The 9,041-nt window shown below is 36.2% G+C and overlaps 1 protein-coding gene across 2 annotated transcripts; it reads right to left on the bottom strand.

The window, feature by feature from the left end:
* Positions 1-379: 379 nt before the first annotated feature.
* Positions 380-9,039, bottom strand: RAD51AP1 (RAD51 associated protein 1). Of its 2 annotated transcripts, XM_052690565.1 has the most exons (8): positions 8,925-9,039; positions 7,432-7,481; positions 5,894-6,032; positions 5,257-5,366; positions 4,100-4,249; positions 2,875-3,021; positions 1,775-1,894; positions 380-1,060 (listed from the first exon to the last, which is right to left on the bottom strand). In XM_052690565.1, exons 1-8 carry the CDS (start codon positions 8,942-8,944, stop codon positions 933-935), a joined length of 864 nt encoding a protein of 287 aa, XP_052546525.1. In that variant the 5' UTR covers positions 8,945-9,039; the 3' UTR covers positions 380-932. The 2 variants fall into 2 exon arrangements, with proteins under 2 accessions (XP_052546525.1, XP_052546526.1); XM_052690566.1 differs by lacking the exons at positions 380-1,060; positions 1,775-1,894 and adding an exon at positions 1,084-1,727.
* Positions 9,040-9,041: the final 2 nt, after the last annotated feature.

Here is a 9,041-nt window from a genome sequence, read left to right as displayed (position 1 = left end):
TTTGAGCAATAGGATCATGCATTCTTTTAACACTACTGTATATGTTAAGCAGTCAGATATCATAAGTTACATGAATGCAAATTATGACAAAATCCTTTAATACAGGCCCAACTGTAGTGTCTGGCATAGTGTGCTTAGGTGGGAAACTGTCTAAAAAAATCAGTCTCATGACTCAGTACCAGTCACTTCAAGTTTTATGAATCCCATATGCATACAAGACATCATGGTTTTCAACAAAGACTAAGCAGTCCATGCCAAAATCCTAATTGTCTGAGCCTAACTAATGTTTATTGATGTCCAATAAGTTATTCCCACATTTGCAGGGCTGTAGACAAAATCTGGAAGTTAACTTCAAAATTAATAAAATCAATTACTAAGATTCATTAGACTATATATTTTATTTCACTTTTTTTCAAAATACAATTTTTAAATACAATTTCTATCTAAAATACATTTAAAAAGCAATTAAAAATACATTTAAGACATGCAAACATTAACGAATTCTGAAAGTGAAGAAGAGGGCATAAAAGTGATGGCTTAAGTCTTCCAAGAAATACATTTAAAACATCACTTTCACTTGTATTAAAGAATCTATTTGAGATAGTGAATTCCATAATTGACATAGTGCTGTTAGACTATCTTAATGCTGAGTTCACATAGCAGAGAATTAGATTATAAACCTGTATCTTTGATTATAATTCATAATGAGTTGGTGACCCAGATGACCTTGATTAAATAATATTATGCAGTAGCACTTAAGGATGCCTAGCATTTTACAGAATAAAACTCTGTAATATTAGAAGTGTACTAAACAACTATCCTAGAAAACCAATGATGTCGTGAAGCTTTTGTTGCCCAGTGGTTTTCCAGCCTCTATTTATACACAAAATACATTCCCAAGTCTTTCTTCAATACAGGCCTTCATGTGGCACCTATCTGCTGGTGGCATTGGGATGCAGAGGTTTGACTCTTGCTAGTCTGGAAAGGCCAAGCCTAAGACACTGAGTAGGTGATTTAACTGAAGCATACTTCGTAGAGTTGTTACTTGTTCCTGTTGCAGCTGAAAATAACATTAAAACAAAAAGGTTTAAGAACACAGAGAAAAAAATAATATAAACCTAATCTTTTCATAGCTTTCAAAGCAGAGCAAAAAAAAGATATTCTAAAGGCACTGCAAGAAGAACTGAATAATATACCATGAAAGTACAAGAAAATCAGCATGTTCACGAGGAACCAATCCATTTGGGAGCCAAAGTAGCAGGCATAGCACACATTTTTAAGTAACCAGTAACGCATCAGACCAATAGCACCACGTGGCATTGGACAGGCACAGAAAAACTACTGGTACAAGCCTACTGTGCATTTTCAGGCAGACAATCACACAGTGGAACATAATGCCAAGTGAGAAAAGAAAGGAGTCAAAGAGGAAAGAAATGTGTGCAGAAAAGGAATATGAAGGAAAATAAGGAGTGAGCAGCACTATGCTTAAACATCCCAAAACATTAAAACTCCTAACTATTAATCTTACTAAAGCAGTTAAAACACTCAAACATATTTCCAATATTATTTTAGAATACAAAACAACAAAGCACATACCAGAGCTAAAGAAAACTCTTAATAAGCTAGAAAGGGACACAATACGATCTCTTGCTTACGATTTGATCTATGCTCTGTAGTCATTGTTCTGAAATACAGTTTATTTGTTTGCACACTTTTAGGAGGCATTTCTAAAAACATAAGACAACAAATCTATCTGTTACAAACTTTAATGTACCTGGTGGTACCCATTTGGGTTTCTTGTTTGTTACAGGACTTGATGTATGTAGAGGCCTTCCAACTGGTTCTGAAGACGTGGACATCTTCTTTTGTGTTTGCTCAGATTTTACTTTCATTACTTTTGAAGGAGTAAACACAGATAAAAATAAAAGCTTGGAAAGACATTTTTACTGAGAAATCATTACATAGTATAAGATGACAGATCTCTTTACTGCAAGACCTCTCTGAACTGAGTGAAACGAATGTGGATGTTCACTGACTATCAAGTCTTCCAACAAACAACATATATTTAAAGAGTTACACTTATTATACTCTGGAATTTCAACCCTGGTTTGTTAATAAGCACTGCAACTATTTCTTGTTAAAGATATTCCAGATCTGAATTGCTAAGAGGGAAGGTTCTTCTGTCAGCTACATAAAACAAACCATTCCTTGTCACAATTACAACTAAATGTAAACTAAATTATGTAAATTCATGCCTGAAATTGAAACACATTATCAAGTCAGACAGGATTAACATGACAGTAAGAATTTTCCTATACTATTTAGATAAAACTAAATTGTGTTAGCAATACAGAGAAAAATTCAAGTCTGAAGGACGTGAATATTTAACATTTTCTCCAAATAGTGTTTAGCACTAGCCTTGTTTGGCTGTCCTTGGTTTACAGACTTACATGTGCAATGACATACAACAACTGCAAGAACAGGCTCTGAAATTGTACATATGTATTTAAGTCCTCATACCACTCAATATTAATTCAGCCTTTTCTTAAATGCTGGGTTTTTTTTAAAAAAAAAAGAAATGAATTCTGTCTATTCAGTTTTGTCTGTTTTTATTGTAAGCAGAGTTTATTTATTTTAAAGCTTTTTTTCTTTCAGATTTTTTGTCACTTCCCTTAACTCTGTAGAGTCAGTTTGTCAGCCTAATTTATCTGCTGCTGCAGGTCCCTTTTAAGATACTTGGTTTTTAAATAAGAAAAATGATTATGAATATCAAAACAAAAAAACATGAAATATTTCTTGTGAAAGGTACGGATTAAAACAAAAGGAACCTTTATACTAAAAGAAGTGCATTTCAATTTCATAGTAGAAGCTTACCAGTAGTATTGTTCTCAGATTTAGGAGTCTTTTCTTTTCCAGTCTGCCTCTTTATTTCCTTTTTATTTCCTTTGATATTCATCTTTTCCATAGCACAGTCTTCATCATTACCTTCACTATAATCTGAATCTTTTTCTGATTCCTCATCTACAGCAAGGAAAAAGGATCTCAACTTGTTAGAGGAAATAGAATTTACTGTTATGCTAGCTAAAGTCTTCTAATCTCATGTTGAATGTAAAGAATCAGGGTATATTGAGAATATAGTAAAATATATATATGTGATGAAATGTGAAGGAAATAGCTGTCATAAAATATTCTGCATTTACAGATTTCTCCCCCTGTTTTTTTCAATATTTCAACACTGGTATAAAATGCAATTAACAGTTTTTAATTATCAGTTAAAAAAAATCCCCATGTGCTAGATGAAAAAGGTAAACTGTCACAGCCTCTGATTTTCACATAATTTTGTTCACAAATATTTGAAGAAGAAAAATATGTCAAATTTCAGCTGCAGGAAAGATTTTACACATTTATCTTTTAAGTTTTTTTTTTTTTAAATGCAGTAGGAATCTTAGGAATCTTAGGAATAACTTCCAAGCAGGAATATCTGGACTATTCTCCAAATACTTTATTTAACTGATAATTTTTGAAATATTTTCAGTAAGCCTTCTGTAATGGATAAGTCTGGATAAAGACATGTCAACTACTGGGGAATAAGAGGGAGAGAGAGCTACAGACATGCAGTAATTAGATCCTACCCGAATCTTATTGACCTATAACCAGCTGCAGCAAGGTTTTTTGAGAGTTGATAATGGAAAGAAGGAAGGCTACTTTGTTCTTTAATAAGCTTAGATAAAGCCAACACTGAAAGAACTGTGATGAAGAACATATGATACTTCTCTGCAATACAACTGCAAGAATGAACAGTAGCTCTTTCAAGAGACCATTTTTCCCCAGACAGCGTGGGTAGAAAAATGATTTTCTGACATACTGCAGCTTGTACAGAGAAGTGGATGATTTCTGCCAGTTTAGGGAATGTGTATCAATAAGCCCGTGTCTAGATTTAGTGTCCAAGTGCTGCTTCATATATCACTAGTATTAAAACAATTCAGTAAAGAGGAAGGAAAGATAAAAAGGTGGTATGTGTTTCAATGAACATATAACCTGAGGGTAAGTAATCACATTCAATACACATCTAAGCAGAGGGTGTTTACTGACAGCTTACCTGGTACAGTCACTGGTTCAGAGTCAGTAACGTGCTCTCTGTCACAACTGTCAATGGTCAGTAACTTCTGATGAGAGAAAGCTTTAAATGCTGCTGTCCTTTGCCTACAGCCATTCATAGGTATGTCATCATCTAGAACCTGACTGAGACCTAGAGAACAGAAGGTGGTCTAATTAATCCAAATTCCCAGTAACTCTGCTCAAAGAGAAGCAGGTATTTGAGTCTTGAGGCTCTGAATTCTTTTTTGTTTTTCTAAAGTACGCTATTAGAGAAGCATATTATCTGTACCTGTTTTTATCACATTCTCACTTTTTTAACTGATCCAACTGTACTTTCTGGTAGTAAAACTGATCAGTGTTTATCTGTAATCAAACTAACTAAGGGACAGAAAGCCAAAATAAAATGAGAAACATGAAAAAGTTTCCAGTGGCACAGCAAATCTGATGCTTACAAGTTCCAGACACATTAAGAAATTGAGGATAAGCGTTGCTTCTTGTAAAAGCAAATAAACTCATCATCTAAAAATACTGTGTCTGCTGTTTCTTCCAGAAAATATTTAGTGATCTGTAACTATTTCATTCACAGTAGGTTTTTTTTTCCAATGTTAGGACCTTTAAATTCTTCAACATTTAGCATATTTTAAAATATAGACACTTTCTTTTTCCCCACATAATTGAAAAACAGGAAACACGAGAAAGAAAAATGAGAAAAATGTATTTAAATGTGAATTTAAATGCTTTTTCTGAAAAGACGGAGTATGAAAACACCTAAAAGTTCACTGTCTACACTGCAGTTGGAAAAACAGGTCTCCTATCTCCTGATTCAATATTCTTATTGTATTAGGTATCCAGAAAATAAAATTTAAAAAATATAGAATAGCAGTATTTGAAAATTACATTATAAAAATGCAAGTTATTAAGAAATGAAGATAAAATTTTCATCTCTCTCTAAACAACTTATTCAAAAGATCTTATAGAGAAGTTATTTTTCTCCTAGTAAAAGCTATTAACATAAGAAAGCAGGTACCACCTAGAAATTCACATTTTCTTATCATGACATCTTGAATAAAACATGACTTTCAATCTATTTTTTTATAAAACAAGTCACGTTGAGTTCAGCACATATAAACAGAGTATTGCACTGAACTGTACAATAACCTTGTTCTTCTGAATTTTGCACTTCGTGGATATTTGCTGATTTTTCTTTGATGGACAAGGCCAAGGTAACGTTCAAATCCCTTTCACAGAAACTATCATCCAAGGATGTCCTGAAAAAAACAAACATTCAAAATGAAAGTATAATGAGACAAGAGTCACTAACCTATTTCTGACTTACTAAGATTCAAATATCAATATTTCTACAGAAATTAATATTTCAATATGTACTTTATCAAACATCATGCCACAAATTAGTTCCAGAAAAGACTCAAAGAAAGTATCTACTGATATTTAAAGCACAATATATTTAAAAGTATTATTACAGGAGAAAACAAGACAAACATCATCCATCTCGACTTCCACTTCTATAAAATAATAGTCATAAAAATCGTATATGCACAAAAGACTGTCCCTGAAAATACAGTGTGCAGAGTGTTAAATGAAGATAAAGGGTAAAAAACAACAACAACACTTTCTCCTTTATAGCAGTACTTTCTTAACATTCTAATTCTTAAAATAACACTTTGAGTCTTCATTCTCAAATGCATAAAATGATAGGAAAAAAAAGAAAAAATACTGTTTTGTAAGTCCAAGCTCCTATTACAAACGCAGCAAACCACATTTCAATTTTTCTTACTTTCCAATAGGTGACTCTTTTTGCAATGGAGTCGATTCTTTTCTTGGCTTTTGCTTCTTCTTTGTCTCCTTTTTTGGTTCCTTAGGCTGTGTTCTGGATTTTTTTGTTAAAGGTGCACCTATGCATGCAAAGTCTTCATCTGTGTAAGAGATATTAACAAGCTTTAATTAATTTTCCTTCAGTATATTCTATGTGGTCAAAAAGAAGTCACTCAACTCAATTTCATCATATACTGAAAATACAGAATACACAACCTTTCTGAAATTAAATCTGTTAATAAAGAGACAAGTGTAAATCTACTGTTCTTCAATGCAATTTAAATGAAAATATAACAAGACCTGTTATGCATCTGTGTTAAAGGCAATTTATATTAACAATATGTGACTAATGGTTCAGTATTGAGTTTCTCAACAGCTGCAAGTTTCACCTTTTGAAATACTTAATAATAATCAATTATAATAGCAATTGCTGTCATTCATTAGTTTTAGAGTCTTGGTGTTTTGGAAATTAATTGCATTAATGGCCTCCCATTCACAAGCAATGCAGACTGCTTCCTATTTTCTAGCCTTCTCATAATGCCTCTCACCAAATACAAAGCACATTCTCTGGTTTTCCGAGAATACCTGAAGGTATGACAGCTTTCTTTCTTCTGACCAATTACAATGCAGTTCAGTGTAAAATAAGGAAACAAGACAACAATGTGTTTTCTAAATGCCATGGAACAGATACATAGTCCCTTCTGAGAGAAAAAATCTAAGAGACAGAAGAAAACTTTTTTTTTTAATATTACAAGTGGTCACTTAAAAAAAATAAGAAAAGTTATGAACCACATTTAAGCTCACGAAACTAAGACTCTGCGTTAACTAACATGACTTACAAGAGATCTTCAAGATCATTTAATTTTTCCTTCCCCTTCCTATCACTTCAAAATGTTCAATGGATACCAAAAACTGACGAATAGCACAGGAAAAAGAAAAAAAAAAAAGTTAATCCAAATTCATAAAGGAAAATTATGCAATACCCATTAGGGCTTAGAAGGAGGACTGTCAAGACAACGAATAGACTGCAATCTATTTTTGTTATCCATAGAATTCAAAATCTGATTGCTAAATCCTTATCCAAAATCCTTTAAGACACAGACCTCCATGAGAAATATTAGATCTGTGCACAACCAACTACATAACTCCCTTCATATTCTGATATGCAGACTTGTGAAATGATCATAAGGAGGACATGGAACAAGTAACTCTCTCTGAAAACTGAGGCAGGCAGAGAAACAGATTTTCCTGCAAGCAAAAGACATAGTGCATTCAACAGGTCCCTGGCAAACTGTTGTTATGCTCTGGCTTACAGACATCATATTCTTGTTGAATCAAGATTTTTAACAATGTGCTCAGTTTACATCCACTGAAAACATTAATAGCCTTAACTTAACTGTCACTTAACTAAGTCACAAAAAAGAAGACCACTCTGCTGATGCTTTAGGTTGTGGCATTCGTGCTTGGCATTTCAGTTATGTACAGAAATACATCACTTACCACCATCTTCAAAATCCCCAAATTCTGAATAATTAACAATTTTCCTGTTCCTGTAGCAAAAGAACACAGTATTAAGCCTTTCATATTGAGAATCCTTACTAGCTAATTCTTGATTTGGTTTAAATCATGTATTTAAGGAGAAAAGCAATGTATGTCCAAATACATGTGTAACTTGTAACTATTGCAAACATGGTTACTAAGAATATTAGAATAGCTTGGTTGGAAGTGATAGTTCCAACCTCCCCTTCCAAGTGCAGGGACACCCCCACTAGATCAGGCTGCCCATTTAGCATACTTCTGCTTCTCTGTGTAACCTGTTTCAGTGCCTCACCACCCTCGTAGTGAAGAATTTCTTCCTAATATTCAACTAAACCTACCCTCATTAAGTTTAAAATTGTTTCTTCTTGTCCTCCTGAGAGTCCCTTTCCAGATTTGTTGTAGGTTCCCTTTAGGTACTAGAAGGCTGCTATAGGGTCTTCTTGTCCCCCAGGCTGAACAAGCTGAGCCCCCTGAAAATGCCTTACAGAGAGGTGCTCCAGACCCGCTCATCTTCACGGCCCTCATCTGGACTTGCTTCAACAGCTCTTCATCCTTCTCCTGCTGGGAGCCCTAAGCATCAGCATGGTTTTCCAGGCAGGCCCTCATGAGTGCAGAGCACAAGGGAACAATCACCTTTCTTGCCCTGCTAGCCACCCCTCTTTTGACCCAGCCCAGGATACAGTTGGCCTTCTGGGCTGGAACTGCATAATGTTGACATGCGTTGGGTCTTTCACCAACAAACACTCCCAATCCTCTGCAGCACTGCTCTCAATCCATTCATCTCCTTGCCTGAATAGCTCCTAAATAAGGGGTTTTGTTGTTCTCCTTACGGAAGCACGGTATTCTTACACACACACACCTTCTCAGAGATTCAATTCCTTGGTCACTTCCAGATGCTCAAGGTGTGTTTTCCATGCAGTTTTTACATGGTTTACCATGCCACACTGCTACCACTGCAGGTGTTTCTGTACCCAGAGGGCCCCTTTGCATGAGGTGTACGACTGCCTCTCAGAGCCCACCTGAGGGCCACCACCTTCACGCACAAGCTCTCTGATGGACAGAAGGGCGGCTGTTGCCTACTTGTTGTGTTACAGTTTGTTTGTTTTCCTACTGCAGGAAGAGCCCCGTGCTTTCAGCTGGAGAAGAAACGTCGCCAAACCGCCCACAAGCCTCGCTCTGCAGCAGCCCACAGAAAAGATCTCGCCTCCAAGAACAGGTCCAGCAGAACTGACAACAGGGGAGAGCGGGGTGGACGTCACGCAAGCGACAGGCAGATGCAGCGCACCAGAGGCTTTCGAAGAAAAACCGCTCGGCACCGTTCGGCGCACACTCCCAACGCCTCTGCGCCCCGAGGAGCGGAAGGCACGGCGGCCACCGAACCGCGCAACACGCGCTCATGTCCCTCGTCCCGTCCGCGCGGCGCGACCGGACCCGACCCGAGTTACATCACGCACCTCCGCACCATCCCCGCCATCGCCGAGGCAGCCGGCGACGGCCGCGAAAGACGCGCGCCGTTGACGACACTGTTCCTCTCTTTTGATTCCAGCAGAATTGCACATTCGCCACAGAGA

Source organism: Tympanuchus pallidicinctus, unplaced genomic scaffold (genome assembly GCF_026119805.1).
Source record: "Tympanuchus pallidicinctus isolate F22 unplaced genomic scaffold, pur_lepc_1.0 scaffold27, whole genome shotgun sequence".
Taxonomy (NCBI): Eukaryota; Metazoa; Chordata; class Aves; order Galliformes; family Phasianidae; genus Tympanuchus; species Tympanuchus pallidicinctus.
This window is presented reverse-complemented; position numbering and strand designations above follow the sequence as displayed.

Excerpts from the sequence above, each read along its gene's own strand:
- RAD51AP1 (XM_052690565.1), bottom strand. The coding sequence starts at position 8,944 with ATGGCGGGGATGGTGCGGAG. Across the intron at positions 3,022-4,099 it reads TGAACCAGTGACTGTACCAG|ATGAGGAATCAGAAAAAGAT; the intron begins GTAAGCTGTCAG and ends TCCTTGCTGTAG. Across the intron at positions 1,061-1,774 it reads ACCCAAATGGGTACCACCAG|CTGCAACAGGAACAAGTAAC; the intron begins GTACATTAAAGT and ends TGTTATTTTCAG.